We start from the raw sequence: 18,731 nt of genomic DNA on the forward strand, positions 1-18,731 counted from the left end.
TGGGATGTCTCGCCCTTGAATCAGGGATGCTATGATGCCCGCAGTGTGCCTGCAAGCCTTAAGGGTTTGGTCAGCCTTTAGTTATTCAGGTCATGACCCCAATCTGTCAGCTCCTTCTGACTCTACTTCCCTTCTTATCTGCCCTAGACCATCAGGTCAACCACTCGCTCCCGTAGCATCAGATCCCTTGCCCTGCCCACCCATCCAGACGCCTCGGCCTGGATCATTCCACAGGTCCACCTCCTCTGCAGGGCTCTGGAGCAGGGCTGAGAAAGTCCTGCAGCCAGGGAGAACGGTGCCCCTTCCATGCTCCGTCTGCAGTCTCCACTGGGTTTGCAGCACCACCTGGCACTCCTTCCACACGCCTCTGTCAGCATTTTCCAGTCTCCACGGCACCTCTTCCCAACCTGATCGCTCTTTGCAGGCCCCCCGGCTCAGGCCCACTCTCTGCCCTCTCAGTGCATGACCTCCCCTTCTACTGCGGAAAGAAATACCCTGGACCTCCCTGCCCCTGGCCCCTGCCTTCCTCTTTGCCCCCCTCCTGCTAACACTGGCCCCTCCCACCTCCGCTGGCACCTGCTCCCAGCACGGCCCCGCCTCCAGGGGCCCACCTCGCCCCCCATGGCCCTTCCCCTTCACTGGCACTAGCCCCCTGCCCCATCCCTCCCCAGACCCGAAATCACTTTTAGCTCTTTTCTCTTTTTTGGGGGGCCGTGCCTCGGGGGTTGTGGGATTTTAGTTCCCTGAGGGATCGAACCCAGGTCCCCTGCAGTGAAAGCATGGAGTCTTAACCACCGGACCACCAGGGAAGTCCACCTTTATCTCTTTTCTAATGCCCGGAATGCTGATGCCCACAGTGGTGACAGTGATGCCTGCCTGTGGGATGGTTGTGAGGATTCCTCATTCCTACGTTTTCCTGCCCCTTCGGGAGTCACTGGGCTCATGTGCTTCCCTCCTGACCTGACAGCTCTTCGTTTCCTCGGGGGCTCTCTCCCCCTGCTTATCTAGTCCTCAGCTATCCTTCCAAATAACATCAGTAACAACACTACAGTAACTCATGTTTTCACATTCCAGGCTCTGACTCAGCCTGCTGTCCCATGTGGCCACTGGGCACTGGAAATGCGGCCGGTGTGGCTGAGGACCTGAATTTTAATTCATTTAAATTTCAAACCCAAAGCGGGTAAAATAGTTTTCCAGCTGAATAGTTAAACATAGCTTTATTGTTTGGGTAGGACTAGCTTTTACTTTAATTGTAGAAAATTCGAATCCAAATTGAGTGGGCTATAAGTATAAAATATGCAGGGAGTTTCCTAAGACTTAGAACAGGAAAAAAATATGAATGTAAAGTGCCTCATTAATGATTTTTTTATACTGATTACATGTTGAGATGGTAGTATTTTGAATATATTGAGTTTAACAAAGTATATTATTAAAATAGATTTCACCCATTTCTTCTGCCTTTTTAACGTGGCTACTAGAACATTTAAGATCACCCGGACGGCTTACGTTGTATTTCTGGTGGAGAGGGCTGGTAAAGCACTCCATGTGCTCATTAAAAGGGTTCAACTATTATCCTGATTTTACAGATGAGGAAATTGACACTCCAAGAGTTTAGGTAACTTGCCCAAGGTCACACAGTTAGTAGGTGCCAAAGCCTGACTTCTTTTTCTAAGCATTCTGCTTACAAAGTGTTTTCACTTGGACTTTTTGAAAACCCTACTGGGTTAGCAGAAAAAAATAAAAAGAAAGAAAGAAGAATGAAGAAGAAACCTATGTCCCTTTCTGGCCTGGCAGAGGCTCTCACTCAATGCTTGTCCCGTGAGTGGGTGACTGGTGACACTGAGGAGGTGTGCCCTGCATCCCCACCTGTGCATAGCGCCCACTGCAGATGGCACCTCTCCAGTCCGGAACGTTGATGCAGTCTGGGTGCCGGACCAGCCAGTTGTCGTCCTTGGTGAGGTAGGACCCAGGGTACTCGGACACGGAGCCGTCCACGTCATGGAACACTGATGTCTTGTCCCCGTCCATATCCAGCTGGTTGAACCAAGGCCCAGGCTCTCCGAAGAACACTCTGGAAGTAATCTAAACAGAGCCCAGGAATGTGAGGCTGGACCAGAAGGTGAGAGGAAGCAGCAGCTGTCGTCAGGCCAGGGCGAAGTTTCCGATTTCCAGACGTTACAAACCAGCCAAACCAAAGATGCTCTGGGGCAGCATAGGAAAGCGCATGGCTGACCTCTCGGACGGAGCCAGAGAAACAGCCAAACGTTCACTGTGCCTCAGCTCTCAGACCCAGCACGTTCCTTTGGCCTCTGCTCACTGGAGGGTTGGCTGCTGTGTGTGACCCTGGAGAGAGCTCTAATACGCGGCTCAAAACACTGCAGGGATGGGGAGGCAGGCACAGGAGTGTGTGCGTGTGAGAGTGTGTGTGTGAGAGAGTGTGTGCGTGTGTGCGCGTGTGTGTGTGAGAGTGTGTACGTGAGTGTGTGTGAGTGGGTGAGTGTGCGTGAGAGTGTGTGTGAGTGCACGCGTGTGTGCGTGCGTGGGTGTGTGTGTGAGTGAATGTGTGAGAGTGTGTACGTGAGTGTGTGCACGCGTGTGTGCATGAGTGGGTGTGAGTGTGTGTGTGTGTGAGTGTGTGTACGTGGAGAGGGAATGAGGCTGAGGTGGCAGTGAATGTATGAGAAAGTACATATACATGTATAATAAACGCACACACACACGTCGCGTGGATACGTGTGAGAGAGAACGTGTGTGAGAGTGTGCGGTGTGTTTCAGGAAGACAGTCTTTCAACACGAGCCCTTGCAGATTTCCATGGCTGACCTCTTTCAGGCCCTCCGTGGCCTGAGTAAAGAAATTCAGTAACTTGAGTTCCACATCTTTTCCCTGAGGCTGCCAGGAACTGGGCAGACAGGCAAAGGGCAGGAGCAGAGAGCTGGAGGAGGAGGGGAGGTCTGGGAAAGCTGTAACCCAGACAAAAGGCACCAGGAGCCCTGGACCTGCCTCGTCTCAAAGCGCAGCCCTTTGTCCTGACCTCCTCAGCCCCGGCTCCTAACTTGTTGGCTGCCGAGGGCTAGGAGGGAGAAATTAAACAGAGCATCTTCAGGGACGATTCCTTTGGGCATTGCTGGGGGGTTTTTTTAGATGAATTGTGCTAACTGAAGTGGCCCGGTCACCAGACTCGGTAGGTCGAACCCAAGAGCCTTGGAGGAACACAGCCTCAGGACCTTGAGGGCAGTGGAAAGTTCCTTCTGAGGCTTGGGTGGGTTCTGAGCAGGGTGAGGGCAAGGGGGCATTTACCCAGACTTGACCTGTGGGGCAGCCTACACTTGTACTTTTCCAGTTTGGATGCAGACAGACCTGGGACGTGGCCCAGCCTGCTTGAAGGAGAATGTTCAACCCCTGCGGTGGTGGCAACGGCTCAAACTCCAGGCCCCCCAGGGACTTGTGAATCACCGCCCAAAGTCTGGGTTTGCTGGGAGCTTGCCCTGGCGCCTCGAGGACTCACCGGGACGTCCTCAAAGGCAATGCCGGTTACGTTGTTATGGGGGCAGCTCTGCCAGGCGTTGTTCAGACGGAAGGCCAGGGCGCTGGTGTGCCGGCCCTCCAGGGCTGCAAACTTGCGGAAAGTGCAGTTCTGGATGTTGATGGGGCCGTCGTAGAACTGAATTCCTCGGATCGGGAAATTCCTATGGAGTTAAGGAAGCCAGATGTCAGGCTGATTGCCATGTCGTGCCGCCACATTGTTTACACCCTCCGAGGTGGATGGTAAGAGACCTTCTGGGTAAAACCATTCCTGATTCCCACCCCCAAAACTCCCCCTATAACAGAACATTATTGATGCATTAATTAATTCACTGAGAAAGCATTTATGGACACAGTAAATGTCAATAGATGATTACTCAATGAATTATTAGATGGATGGATGGATGGATGGAGAGATGGATGTCTAGCTGCTGGCTTGGGGTTTGAGAGATGGTCCTCTATACAAACATTTCCCCACATATTCCCATCCTGTGAAGAGTCATTGGATAAATACTGTAAATATTACTGGAGAGAGCCAGTATCATGTCCCTTGGGAGGGTAGAGCCATTACTCAGTATTGCCTTGGTCTCAGTTGCTATAACAATTTAATTAGATTAAGACCCAGATGAGCTTCCTCTCTGTGAGTAAGCCTTTCGATTGGCAGTATGCTGGGTTTGGGAAACTAGGGAGAGGAAGGACACAGAATGGAAGGTGATAATGAAATGGAAAAATAGCTGCCTGGTGATGTTTCAAGCTTCCCTAGAAGGGAGGGCAGGCCCCCCTGGGAGGGCAAGACTGTGAACTGCCAGGGGACCCCAAGAAGGGCCTGATACCCCAGAAGCAGGGAAAGATGGAGGAAGAGGCAAAAGGCTTGGAGCTGGAGCTAGGAGGGGCTGGAGGAGAACTGGGGACTTGGAAATTCTGCCTTCGGCCCAGCAAGGGGGCAGAGAGCTCGAGATGCCTCTCTCCTTTGCCACGGACTCCCGAGCAGGGCGTGGGAAACAAGGGCCTAGGAGGGGCTGGCTGGGCTGATCCTTTCTGGGCCTGGCCCCAAAGCTAGGCTTGCTCATTCTTCAAGCCCAATGTTTATGCTTTTACTGGTATCTCTACTTCTGGGTCAGGGCCTTCTCCTTCCATGGTGAACATAAAGAAGAAAGGGCAGAAAGAGGGACAAGAAAGCAGAAAAAGGCAATCTATGGGGAGAAGTCACATTCCAGCTGGTCCCTGTCTTCAGCGCTGAGCTCCCCTCATCAGATACGGTTCCCTGAGGAAGGGCCTGGTAGCACCAGTCTCGGCAATGCGCCTTCAGCACACGGTATGCCAAGGGCTTCTGGTATTTCTGTATTTTTATATTTGTAATTGATTAATGTCATCGCCTTGAATCCTGGCTCTCATGGAGTGGCTCCATGCATTTTTCCATTTAAGGTATTTTAGGGACAGCCCGTTCTCACTAGCTCTATATTTAAACTGTGTGCTTACTTTACCCTTGGACCCCGACCCAGGCCCATACAGGATGAATCCCTCACGATCAGGACCGTGAGGTCCCGGGCTCCTGCTCACAAATGCAGTTTGAGGGACCTGCCTGAGTCTGACAAAGCTGTCAGGCCTCCATAAACAAACTCACCTCTGGAAGTCGTCAGAACATTCTGGCCCTGGGGAGGCTGGTAACCCTCAGCGAAGAAACCCAAATATGCAGACCCAGAGTTGCTCATAAAAATGATCTGAAGGGATTGCTACACCACTTAGGCTAGACAGAAACAAGGGCTTCTGGATCACTCATGCCAAAGGAGACTGTGGTTCTCTCTGCAAAATCTTTTCAAAGATACCCATCCCACTAGCGCTGGGAGTTTAGGCCTATGTCCTACCTGTAGAGGCAGGAAGGACATATTCCTAGAGAAAGAGAAGAAAGCTCAGAGGGGCAGAAGGGGCTAATCTTAGCCCTCTGCTGCTTGTGGCTCAGAGTCTTGTTCTCTGGCTTGAATTCCTGTCTGAGCAGAAACACCATCAGAAGGAGAGACTTCCTCACCACTGACCCAAGCTGCAGCTTTCCGAGGAGTTAACCAAGTCCCTTTGCTCTGTTGGTGCGTCAGCTCTCCAAGTCACCCCCTCCCTCTCCAACCACCTGCTTATCATCCAGCAACAGAGAGCCCGTGACCCTCCAGGACAGGCATGCTATTCTGCTCTTTAACAAACCTGACTGCTAGAAAATTCTTTCCTGCACAAAACCAATTCTAACCCTAACATAGAGCGAGTTTCATCCTGTATGCGCACAGCAACCCTGAGAATGTGTGACAGCATCTCCTGGGCTGTTCCCCCAAGTCTGGTCCCAGCTTCTGGTTGAAGATCCCAATCTGTGTGTGACTATCACTCTACCACCATCAGAGGTGGATGAGATGCTCTGAGTGGGTGTGCTGTCCGAGGAGAGAGGAAGCCATGGTCGCCCATCCTGGACACTAAATTCCCGTTAACGTAGCTCAGAACCACGTTATACGTTTTGACAGCTGTGTCTCCCTGTTGAGTCATATTCAACACAGTTGTTTGACTTCTCTCTCTGATTCTAGATTTCACCCCCCTGCTGGTTAATCTCAATTGTTTCAGTGATTTCTCTGACCAGTAGAGGACGGAGGAATTCATAGTCAACAGGTAGAAATCACATCCTAGCATCTTCCCTTCCACTGCTGTCGTTTAGGTTAAGCCACGCAGAACAAAGAAGCTGCCATGCTTGCAAACCTACTGGCCTATGGGGAGGGTCCTTCCGCTGTGGTCCAAGCCACCTGGGCCCCAGATCCTGTTGTCCATCATCTCCGTCCCCACATTGCCACTCTCGCCAACAAACAAGCTGTTCTTGATCTCCTGCTTGGAGCCATCATCATACGGGAAGGTCCCACCACTGTAGAGAGAAGATGTCTGGAATGAGATGTCCAGAGACAGCAACCCACAGGGTGCCAAGGGCAATGACCTGGCTCTTACCTGGCCAGGGTCAGGCCAATGCCATTGTCAGCAAACCTGGGGACAAGAGGAGACAGTCAGTGAAGTCGTGGAGGGAAGGACTCCTGCCTGCCCTGGTGTCATACCGTGGATCCTGTGTAGGGGAAGGGTCTTTGCATAAGCACAGGGTTTGCTGAGGGAGCTGTGGCTCACACATTCTGCATAATAATGGGATCGCCTAGATTCCCGCCCACTCAGTGTCTGACTCCAAAGAGAGAAGAGTGAATGCAGGGGCTCTCAGCGTTTGATGCCACGTTGCATTAGCAGCATTCAGACTGGACTCCATGGGCCTCCCTCTCCAGCCCACCCCCATCTGTGATTCCAGGGCTCAGTGGGATACTGGACCAAGGGGACGTGGAGGGTCTTGCTACCCTCAGGACCAGCCCGCCCTGGGTGATGATGGGAGTACATGGATGCAGTTCCATTGCCCGTAGCCATCCTCACTACTGTTTCAGCCACAGCAGGAAGGACCACTAATAGCTGATTTCTAAGTTTCCCAGAAGTCAGGCAGATGTTGGCCCTGAGAAGTAAGTTTGCAATTACACTGTAGCGATCTCATCAGCTCCCTTTTGCCTTTGTCCATTGTGAGGGTCAGGAGGAACACGTTTCTGGAGGGAGTCTGGTTGTGAGTGATAAGGGGTCCCACAGAATCTGAGCCGAGCCTTGGGTCTGCACTGCCGTGGACCGTGGGTCCAAATATGGCGGCTGCCTTCACTTCCTTTGTCCCAGGGGTGTACAGCCCCTCGAAGTGCCACTCTCTGCTTCCTAAACTCTGGTGGCTTCATAGCAGCCATAAACCTAAGCCAAATCCTTGCCCTCATGCTTCAGGCCCAAGTGAATCCACTTTCCCTCTGCTCCAGGGAGGGTCCCGGCCGCCTGAAGTCTCCCTAGTTCCCGGTTTGCTTCTGCTTACCCTGTTCCCCGTCCTCGGGGACGCGTGCACTTCTCCCTGTCTGAAGCCCATCCAGTTCAAATTCACCGTTCAAGGCCCATCTTCCAGGGCCCTGTGCTCGCTAGTTCTCTCCCAGGACTCCCTGATTTTTGTTTCTCAGTCTCTTCATGGCTTTCCCTTACCACCGCTGTACCCCAGTGCTCTGCCCAAGGTCCTCTCCTTCTGCACTGTGCCCCTGGGGACGGCATGAAGACTCACAGCCTCCACCCCTACCAGTCTGCTGGTGACTCTAAAATCAGCCACTCTTCCCCCCTGCACTTCCAAACTTTGGTGTATTTCCATGGAGTATCTCAAAAGCATCTCACACTTAACGCACATAAAACAAAACAGCTATCGTCCACCTAAGCCTGTTCACTCTCCCAAAGCATATTTTCACCTAAGTTCTCACTGTAATTCCTTCTCCTCTGGACTACTGCCGTATTATTAGTTGTCCCTCCCACTTCTAGGAGTGCGTCCACCCACGGAGTGGTTGCTGGAGTGACCTTTCTAAGAAATGGACACAATGGCCAAATACTCAAAGCTTCTCAAGGGATCCCCATCTTCTGTCAGCCCCTGGCTGTGCCCACTCATGGGATGACAACCTCTGCACCAGCCAGATTCTGGGCTACCTTGGAAGGAGGCTGGTGAAGGGTTAGAAGATCCACCCCCGCTGGCAGGGGCGTGCGTCACAATTTGTCTTTCGGCCCCAAGTCTGGCATCCACTCCCTCTATGGGGACCTGAACTTCCAACAAGCCAGAATCTGGACATTCACTGGCTGCAGAACACCGCAGAGAATTTTAGCTTTGACCCCCATCTGTTTTCTCTTTCACTCACCTCTTGCATAACTTCTCTCTCAAGTGTCCTTGGGCCTCTATTCTAGGGATGAGCAGCTTATCTCATTGACTAGCCTCTTGTGCTGCTGGAAAGTTCTTCCTGCTACTGAGTGGAAATCTGCCCAGATCTGCAACTTCTGCTCTCTAGAGCCAATCACAGAGCAAGCCTGCCTCCCGTCTGATACCCTAAATGCCCTTCAGAAGCCCAGAAGAGGCTCTCTTCTTCCCTTTCCCCTGTCCTCAAAACTCTCAAAATCCTCTTCTTTCCCTTCCTCTCTTCTCTGACCCCACAAAAAACCCCACCCCGGTTTCTCTGCCAGCGACATTCCCTTTCCATCCCTGTGTGTGTCTGGCTCTCTCTGGGGTCCATCCATGGGTCAGTGTCTGTCTTGCCCAGGCCTCTGCTTTTCTGAGAAGCCTTTACATGTGTGAGCATGTGTGTGTGTGTTTGTGTGTGTGTGTGTGTGTGTGAAATCTGTCTCTCTCCTCACACACTCTCACTTCCTCTTGCTCCTGTCACGAGCAATTCTCCCTTCATTTCTCCTTTAATTGGTCGTGATAAAATGGAGAAACACACTTATTTCCCACGTAGAGTTTCTGATTCCCATTTTTTAGCACCGAAGGCAGATGAGGAGAACATTCCATGCTGCTCCTTTAGAGGAAGTCCCAACTCAGCTGCCTCTCCCTCTGGTCCTCGTCCAGTGTGGGCCGGGGCTCTCCATGGGGACCTTGTATCAGAACTCGGGGTTCCTTGTCTTCTTCCTTTGCACCTTGGAGTCTGATGTGCTGACATTTCAAGTCCCAGTTCAACTATTCACCTTTCGGAAAATTCATTCAACTGAGCCTCACTGTCTAAGACGGAGATGAGAATTTATATCTCCAAGAAACACGGTAAGAAATAAATGCAACCAAGGATCCAGCACACGGTAGGTGCCTAGAAAGTACTGGTTTCCTTCCTCCTTCCTTCCTTCCTTTCGCTGACTGGTTATATGACAAGTTATGTGACTTACAGCCAAGCCCAGTGACTATCTGGGGGCAAGTCATGCCCCACAGCCCCTGGCATGGTGGGCTGAAGCCACATGCTGCTTCTAGGGGGTTCTCTGGGTCACTGCCCACTGCCATTCCATTCTCCTGCCTGGGTGGGAGACCAGAAGGTCAAACACCGGTATGTCTGGATTCCTCTCTCTGTCTTGCTTGTGTCTGTCCCCTGCCCAGGGGAGAAGCATCGTCCCCACGCTGTGCCAACGCCACACTCACCGGCAGCTGTCCAGCCACACGTCCCCGCCACGCAGCCAGGCCCCATGGTCCTGGTTCTTGTAGGCGGTGAAGTGCTTGATGATGGCCGGCTCCCGGGGCTTCAGAGGGTCGGCGTCCTGGTGGGGGCTGTATCTGGAACACAGCACGGGGAGGCACAGGTGGCCGTGTTGGGGGGACCCCTGAGCTGACTCCCTTCTGGGCAGTGAGTTTCTCTCTGCTTATGGTGCTCGGAAGACTCGGGCTAAACAGCGACCAACTTGCACCCCCTGGGCTCTGCAGTGAACTTCCTGAGCTTGCTGCGGAAGTCAGAGGTCTTGTCCCCAGGGCCCAGCCCCATGCATCCTACACACATGTCACTTCTCTTGTTCATCATCACCACTGGGGAACCCCGCCGCCCCAAGGAGGAGTCAGATCACAGAAGGAATTTCAGACAGCCAGTCCCAAACCTGGCATGCAATGCAGCCCTGGGGCCGGGAAGGGGAGTCTGAGGTGCCCAGCTCTCTACTCCCCTAGGGGGTAACCTTGACCTGGTGCCTTTCCTGGGCTTCTACATCTTAGCCACCGAATGGAGCACTGAGCCTGGATGCTCCTGATGTCCAGGCCAGCAAAAGTCTTCCATGTCATGTCTTCCACGGACATGATCATGTCATTGGTGTTACCCACTTTTGACAGAGACCAAGCACTTGGTCTCCTTAAAGCGTACTGATTTGCCTAACTACCTTGAGGTTTTGACAGCATCTCTTAAAAGCAGCTCCCGGCCTTGGGCTGAGCCCCAGATGTACTTATAGGTACAACCTGAATGTTCCTTCCTATTAAATTGATAGCGAAATTCCTCCCTTCTTTTCTCTTCACCTTTTTATCCTGGTCCAACCTGCTGGGGCCCTGGCCAGTCCTGTCAACTTACCAAAAAGCAGGTATTGGATTCTGCTGATTTTTTTAGAAACCTCTCGGAGTTTATTTTTCCCTTCAGCTGCTGAAGCCTCAACCCTGACTCAGATTTGGCCCTGCTCAGATGTTCACCACGGTACCCACAGCAACGAGCTCAATGTGCAGCACACAGAACGTGCCCATAGAATTACCTGGCAGAGATAACGGAGAGGAAGGGCCGCTTGTCCTTGGCAGAGGCCTGGGTAGTTTTGACTCCGTTGTCTATGATCATGCCAGCCTGGGGAGAGGGGACATTCAGGGACACATGAGCTTGGACAGCAGATTGCAGGCATCTTCTCACACCCAGCCTCACTGCGTACTCTTGAATACTCCAGTGAAACCAGCTTCGCTCTCAGGATGCATTAATAGAGGTAGGGGGTCTGCAACGAGGGAGGTGAAGAACCTGCATTGCTCTGCATTGCTCAAGTCAAATCTGGAATAAGGTGTCCTCTCGGAGGTGCAGACGAGGACCCTGAGGTTTAAATTTATTTTTTAAATTTATTTATTTATGGCTGTGTTGGGTCTTTGTTTCTGTTGCGGCGAGGGGGGCGCCAGTTGCGGCGAGGGGGGGCCACTCTTCATCGCGGTGCGCGGGCCTCTCACTGTCGCGGCCTCTCCAGTTGTGGAACACAGGCTCCAGACGCGCAGGCTCAGTAGTTGCGGCTCACGGGCCCAGCTGCCCCGCGGCACGTGGGATCTTCCCAGACCAGGGCTCGAACCCGCATCCCCTGCATTGGCAGGCGGATTCTCAACCACTGCGCCACCAGGGAAGCCCTGGACCCTGAGGTTTAGAGGGGTTAAGTATCTTGTCCAAGGCCACACAGCGAAGTCCATGCCCCAAACTCACACTGCATTGGGCAGTCATAAGCCCAGGCCCCAAATTAAGGATGACAGATGTGCTTTCTTGGGAAATGTGTCTGCAGTGATGCAAAGAAAATGCTGAACTTAAGTCCCGTCTTTACCTTGGGGCAGGGGTCTGGGATCCTGCCCCAGTCTTGTCTTGGTTTTCGCCTGACCCAAGGAAAGACCCTGCTTTCTTATTTGGCTCCAAAGGTGTCCACTTTGTCAGCCATGGGTGAGCGGGAGTGAGGCTGCCCAGTGAGGCCCCATTCAGTCCGCCTTCAGGGCTGGATGCCCTTGGCCTCCTAGGGAGGCTTGGGCTCCTTATCTCTTCTTTACAGAACTGGAGGACACTGGCTATTGTGATCTTCAACTGACTTCTAATTAAGCAGTGGTGATGTGAGTCAGGAGAAGTGGGACTTGATTCCCAGCTCTCTCTCATGAGCTAGGACCTTGGGTAAATCCCTTCACCTCTCGGGCCTCAGTTGCAGTCTCTGTAAGACGGGATGATAACACTGAATTCCTGCTGTGAGGACCAAATAAGAGAAGCCAGGTAAAGAGTCCGGGGAGCAGGACCCTTACACGGTGGCACGGAGGCAGGGCTCACTGGGTGTGAACACCACGCGCGGGGATCCTCCTTGGCTCAGGCAGCGGAATCCATCCGGCTCGAGGGTCCTCTTCGCTCCGTTCCCACCCTGCCACCCCTGAGGGCCCCTCCCTCCATCTGTGTGTGGCCAGGAGTCCTTGCCTACTTCCCTGTCGGAAGCCATCCTCCCTCACGTATTCCTCCCCTTTCCAAACACCCGGGTACTGCGTGGCCCACCTGCGCCTCATGGGAAGGCTTCTCAAGGAAGGGATCTCGACAAGCAGCACTGCCCCCTGCTCCCCACCGTCCCCAGAGCCTCTGCACCTGCTCTGCATGGAGACGGCTCTCCCAGGCCCACGGCAGCCTCAGGTACGCCCTGCGCTAACTCTCTCCTCTGTCCAGGTGACATTGTTGCCCTCTTGCCTCCACCCTCTGCCCCATGAGACTCTTCTTTCTTGGCTTCTAAGACATGACACTGCCTGGGGTCCTCCCTCTGCCCACACTGCCCAGTCCTCGTCACAGCCCACCCCACCTCCTAGCTGTATACACAGGTCTATTCTGAGATTATTTCTCATCTTCATGGGCTTCTCCCTAGTTGAGTCTCTTTGGTTGTGACCCTGAATGCATCCATTCTCCTCTAGGACCCTCTGTTTCTTCATCTGTACCACTAGGGAGTGGACCAGAAGAACAGCCTTGACATTCGGGCCTCTACCTGCACACTGCCCCTGCGTCCCCAAGACCATCTCTGTCCCCAGCACGGCGTCTCTGGTCTCAGTCTCCCTCCCCAGCTCCGCTGCCACATGCCCACGACTCTGGTCTGGATGCTGTCCTCAACTGGGGGCCCTTGACACGCTCGAGAGCCCGGTCCCTTTCCCCAGCACCTGGCTTGGTGCTGGACACACAGAACTACCGATGAGCAAACGAAGAGGACAGAAATTTCTGTTTTCCACCTGCCTCCTTGGCACTGCAGGGATGGAGGCCCCGCTTCCCAGAAAAAGAAAGCGGCCAGAGGAGAGGATGCTGGTGCTGCCTGCATCTTCCTGCAGAGCCAGGTCCTGACCTTCCCCAGCTCACACATCAGGCCTGGCTTTCCGGAGTCACCACCGCGCCCATCCCCACCAAGTGAACCGCGAAAGCAAACTCAGGGGCCCGGCTCCGGGGCTGCCAGGGGGAGCTGTGGCTCTTCCGGCTCTAATCATGCGCAGGCCTGGGAAGGAGGACGAGTGGGCGGGCGGGGAGGCCTGGAAGGACTTACCCGGTAGTTGGAGTGTGCTCGGTTGTTAAGGAATTTCCCCAGTGGGATGTGCTCTGAATAACCTGGGGAGTACATTCCGGCTGAGGGGCCCGTCGGTACGTGGTGGAAAATGAACCAAAATCCAGTTTCCTGGTGGAGGAGGACATGGGGGGAAAGCCACAGGATTCAGCACCAGGGAGCTTCTTGTTGGGGGTGACTGGATTGCCCAAACTAGGGATGGGCCTAGCGCTATCACCCAAATGGCCCCAACGCCCATTCCCAAACACACCCGCAGGAAACAGCGAGAAGTTTGAGGCAAATATATTTTGGGGGGTGGGCATCCATCCTGACTGTTAAAACCCTTCTGTGGTCCTACTGTGTCTGTGGTCCTACTGTATCAGCCATGGGCGCCAGATGGCTGGATTTCAGAGTCACTGCCAGGGTTAATCTCCCCCTCCTGACACATAATGGGAGGATTTCCTGAGTGTTCCTGGCTTTACCCTTTCATTCTGCAGCTATGGAAGCTGAGGCCCAGAGATGGCACCTGACCTGCTCCCAAGGACGGTAAGCAGCACGGAGGGGTGGGTAAGGGCAGGGCTGTGTAGACAGAATACCGTGTTTGTATCCTGTGCATGTTCCTGCCTTACTTTCCTCCCCACCATAGTACAAACCTCATAGGGTTGACACAAGAATTAAATTATTGGAGCTTATGGGACATCCCCGGAAGTCCAGGGGTTAAGATTCCATGCTCCCAAAGCAGGGGGCACAGGTTCAATCCCTGGATGGGGAACTAAGATCCCGCATGCTGCGTGGCATGGCCAAAAATAAATAAATAAAAATAAGTGAACTTGTGCACACACCAACACACACAAAAAATAAAAAATAAATAAAGTGTGAAAAATATAATTAAAAAATTCGAGCTTAGAACACTGATGGGCCAGGCATCTAATAATGCTACTGATTACTCATTAGCTATGCTCACCAGTGTGACAAAGGGCCAGAGGCATCACTTAAAAGCTAGTCCATCTGCCTCCCAAGCTGGCTTTTCCCTCTTCACGCTAAGCCTGACTGCGTGGATACCTAGACTGGGGGCTCAGGGCACACATCTTTCAGGGTTGGCCCCGGCCGTCTCCTCTCCCCCAGCTCCACCCAAAAAAGGGATGTTTCTGCTCACCTCGGATCCCGCAGCAGCACAGTTTATGAGGTTGTTGTTGGGATTGGCCATCCAGAAGGTGGACACAGCACTGTGGGCAGGGGGCAGAGATTGAATGGTGTCAGACCGAGGGCTACTGGCTCCCATCCTGCTGCCCGGGGCGGAGGGGTGGCCCGTGTCAGGGACTCTAACATTGCTTTGATGAGCCTCTTATCAGTGACTTGAGATGCCCTTGATTTGTTGATCTGAAACCCAGTTTTCTCATTAAAGTGGGGTGCATTTATGCCTTGAACACGTTCAGAATTTGAATGGGGCATGGCTCTTGAAGGTATAAGCAAGTTTGTGGGTTAAATCTGAGATGGACCCTAGAAGAAATATGTCAGGAGAACCCAGAAAAATGGCTGTCTCTGAGGGAGAGGCCCTGGACTCAGAAGGTTGACCGTACAGGAAGCTCTCTCTCTCTTGCTCTCTCCCTCTCTCTCTCTCTCTCTCTCTCTCTGTCTCTGACTCTCTCATGGCAAGAAACAGACCAGTGCAGCTGGTGCCCACGTGTACACGCTGTGGGCTCCGAGGTGGCCGCCTGCTTCCTCTCCTCAAAGGAGCGCGGCGTGGCCTCAGGAAAAGCCTGAGGATGACAGCAGTGGTTCTCTTTGGCCAAAATCGATGCCCGTGAGGCACACTGAGAAGGGAGAAGTAGAAAGCACACTCCTGCCCTCTGTCTGAGCAGCTGAGAGCCTCAGGTGCTTAAGGGCTGTGAGGTCCAAGCCGCTCAGGAGCCCAGGAGTGAGAAGTCAGATGCTGGGCTGGGCAGTCGTGTGAGCACGTGCACACAGGCCCGGCATGGTGCAGGGCAGGGAGAGGGAGGTGCTTACTTGCAGTCCTGCCTGGGCTTGGGGATGTACCCCGGGTAGGAGTCTTCTGTGATCATCTTGCACATCTTGCTGTCGCGGTCGGAGGGGAGGAGGGTTCCAGACTTGACAAGGAGGCCGAGACAGTGCTCAAAGGTGTTGCGTTCCTCTGGCCCATCTTCCGTGAAGAAGCAGTGGCCCAAAGAATTATAGCCCACAATGTCCTTGACCTGCAGGGGTCAAGACAGGGCGACAGTTCACCCAGCGTCGTTACTCATGTGCTCATTCATCCATTCAACAAACATTAAACAGCCTCAGCCAGGCACCAGGCTCTGAGAGGGGATCTGGGGGTTTGGAGATGGACCTGACATGGGTACGACGGAGCCGTGACTTTAAAGTCCTTTCCAGCTGGAGGTGTTGCAACTGAGCCTTCATGGGGTGGGGAGAAGAACAAAATGCTAGAAGTGGGCCCGACTGGAGACCGTGGCCGAGGCCTTGTGAGCCTAATCTGGTGAGGACACAGCGAGTACACGTCTCACAAGGACTTTATGTGGAGGCTTTCACCAAGAGGTCCCACCAGAAAGGGGGGGGGAGGGAGAGCTCCGTCTGAGCCAGGCCAGGGGGCCTTCTTAATAAGACTGGTTCCTCACTGCGCCCTCTCCGTGGATCCAAGCCAGCTTCGAAGCCCGCAACCACATCAAGCCACACTTGCAGAAAACCAGAAAATGCTGCAAACTCCAGCTCTTCAATATTCCTCTTGGAATCACAGAGTCAGTGGGCCAAGTGGAGAAACCACTTGAAGACACAGAGAGACGCGGAGTACAGTCTTAGCTGTACTTAGCTGCCCACAAGCATCACAGGCTCTTAGACAAGTCTGCCAACCTCTCGCCAACACACTTTCCCCACCACACAATGGAGGAGTCCAAGTCCAGGATCTCCGAGGCCCCTTCCGGGTCTGAATCTCTATGAACTCATCAATCTGAGAACGAGAAGGTGGGTAGAGGGCCTCTGGCCTGAGCCCTAGCTCCCTTTCTCAAGCAGGACTCTGTTCACGAGCATCCCTGACAAACGGGCATCCTGCTTCACCTGAACACCCCACAGGTGAGATGCTCGCTACCTCCCAAGGTGCCCTGTCCACAGCGGGGCATGAGGATGGTGAGAGACACCTCACTAGCTGTCTGAGATCTTCCATCCTCATGCCCACCCCCAGGGTCCTGACTGCCCAATGATGTCACCCAACCAGGGAAGCTCCTGCTCCCCTATGACATCATTCTACCCACACCTATTAAGTGCCCACTGCCGCACCAGGCCCTGGAAAATTCATACATCATCCCCAAACAACTCCCCCGTCAGCACTGTTACCATTTCGAGGGGCGTCCTGTACATTGTAGGAAGTTGAGCAACATCCCTGGCCCCTACCCACTAGATGCCAGCAGAACCTTCTCAGCTGTGATAACCAAAAATGTCTCCATTCGTTGCCAAGTATTCCACTGGGGAAGGGAGGTGTCCAGACCCGGGCCCGTAGCTCCTCGTAAATCCTAGGCACCCAGTTCCCCGCTGTCTGGATCACACTTTGGGTGTCCTCTTTGAATGCAAGTGAATAATGAATTGGGTACATTCTTATTCTAACAAATGCCTGAATAAGAAATTCCCTCCAGGCCCCTTGAGTTGTGCTCTGGAGAGAAAAACCCTTTTGGAAAGGAATAAAAATAACTACTGGGGCTTCCCTGGTGGCGCAGTGGTTGAGAATCTGCCTGCCAATGCAGGAGGCACGGGTTCGAGCCCTGGTCTGGGAAGATCCCACATGCCGCAGAGCGGCTGGGCCCGTGAGCCACAATTGCTGAGCCTGAGCGTCTGGAGCCTGTGCTCCACAACAAGAGAGGCCGTGATAGTGAGAGGCCCACGCACCGCGATGAAGAGTGGCCCCCGCTTGCCGCAACTAGAGAAAGCCCTGGCACAGAAACGAAGACCCAACACAGCCATGAATAAATAAATAAATAAATAAAATTAAAAAAAAAAAAAAATAACTACTGTTTACTGGGTGTGACATGTTTTACATACATTATCTCATTTAATCCTTATCGAAACTACTATTCCCTTTCTACTGATGGCACCGAGACTTAGAAAGTTGCCTGAGTCACTTCTCTTGCAAGGATGGATTGAGACTTGCTTCTCCATCTGTCTGATCCAAAACCTGTGTCCTAATCAATTCTCAACAGCACCAGAAAAGAAACCTCCCATCTTGGGTTGCATTTCTTTCTTCTCATTAGTAGTGGGGTGAGGTGGCATACAGAGTCCAGAGAGGAGCATGAGAAGGTCGAAGAAAGCCCTGGGCTGGGAGTAGAAGACACAAGTTCAAGTTTGGTTTCATCACAAACTTGCGGTGTAATTTGCCTCAGTGTCCTTAGGGACACTTCTGAAATCCCTTCCAGCTCTGACATTGTACGATTGTTCTTCCTTAGAACATTTCCCAGAATTAGATACTAACTGTGACATAGCTTGAGATGGACAGACAGAGAGAGATGACAGATAGATAGGTAGATAGTAAGTAGCTGGATAAACAGACACATACGTATGGACTTACGGGTGCCCACTGAATCCCCATGCATGCTATCCAGAAGCAGTGTGTAAGCTCCCTGCCGTTCTCTTGCACAAACTGTATTTTCCCTTTGTTCTACTGGACATATTCCCTTATGATTGACAATCATGAAAGCGATTCTTGAGAGCTGTTTTAAGTCTTCAGCTGTTGTTAGGTGGAGTCTAGGCATGACATTGTGAAGGATGAAACTCCCCAGCTCTCAGGAACTGCTTCAATTAGGGTGACCATTTAGTTTGTTGTCTGAACCAGGACATTATCGAGAGTGAAAGGGGGTACCGATAGTCATTAATCTGGGATAGCAGGTGTAAAATGGAACTGTTCTTTGCAAATCAGGGCATAGAGTCACCCCAAGTGATGACTTCCCCCTGAAACCTGTACACAGTACGAAAAATAAATTTCTGTTTAAAACAAGTACACACAGAAATGAACTATATCTCTGACTCTGCCTTCTAGGGTGGGTATGATATAATTCATCTTAGTCAGAAACCTGGCTACAAATAGGATCCTATTAAAAGAAAGACTGTAACTTCTGAGCTTCTGCTGTTTACTTTTCTATTTTTCTTTTTTTTTGAGCTGCTAAAGAAAAGAGCCTTGGAGTAGGTGGTAATTTGCTTTGCAGGGTGTGTTAATGAGTTTCTGAATATGCAAATAGAAGCTGGAAGAGGAAACGGAGAACCCAATCACTCTGCCTAATAAGGAGAAGAATGTGTTTTTTGTTGTTGTTGTTTTGCCCCGCTGCGTGGCACTGGGATCGTAGTTCCCCAAGCAGGGATAGAACTCATGCCCCCTGCAGTGGAAGCGCAGAGTCCTAACCACTGGACCGCCAGGGAAGTCCCGAGAATGAGTTTCTAAGGCGGCCCAGGAGCGGTGGGGGAGGAGGAGGAAGGACCCCCCGCAGCCAGGTGGAGAGGAGGGGAGGGGAGGGGAGTGGAGCGGAGGGGAGGGTTTATGAAGAGGGACCTGTTTCTCCATTTCCAGTTGATTTCTGTGCTGATCTATGATGCACCCCTA

General features: G+C 52.6%; 1 protein-coding gene across 2 annotated transcripts in view; it reads right to left on the reverse strand.

The window, feature by feature from the left end:
* The window catches only part of CEMIP (cell migration inducing hyaluronidase 1), a 160,858-nt gene that overhangs the window by 15,549 nt on the left and 126,578 nt on the right, over positions 1–18,731 (reverse strand). For both annotated transcript variants that reach the window (XM_068558975.1, XM_068558966.1), the window contains exons 14-22: positions 15,146–15,351; positions 14,295–14,364; positions 13,142–13,270; positions 10,613–10,698; positions 9,534–9,665; positions 6,494–6,529; positions 6,258–6,413; positions 3,507–3,687; positions 1,867–2,082 (exon numbers count right to left, since the gene is read on the reverse strand). In XM_068558975.1, coding sequence (XP_068415076.1) covers positions 1,867–2,082; positions 3,507–3,687; positions 6,258–6,413; positions 6,494–6,529; positions 9,534–9,665; positions 10,613–10,698; positions 13,142–13,270; positions 14,295–14,364; positions 15,146–15,351 — 1,212 coding nt within the window. The remainder of the gene's footprint in view (positions 1–1,866; positions 2,083–3,506; positions 3,688–6,257; positions 6,414–6,493; positions 6,530–9,533; positions 9,666–10,612; positions 10,699–13,141; positions 13,271–14,294; positions 14,365–15,145; positions 15,352–18,731) is intronic.

This window comes from Eschrichtius robustus, chromosome 1, assembly GCF_028021215.1.
Source record: "Eschrichtius robustus isolate mEscRob2 chromosome 1, mEscRob2.pri, whole genome shotgun sequence".
Lineage (NCBI taxonomy): Eukaryota > Metazoa > Chordata > Mammalia > Artiodactyla > Eschrichtiidae > Eschrichtius > Eschrichtius robustus.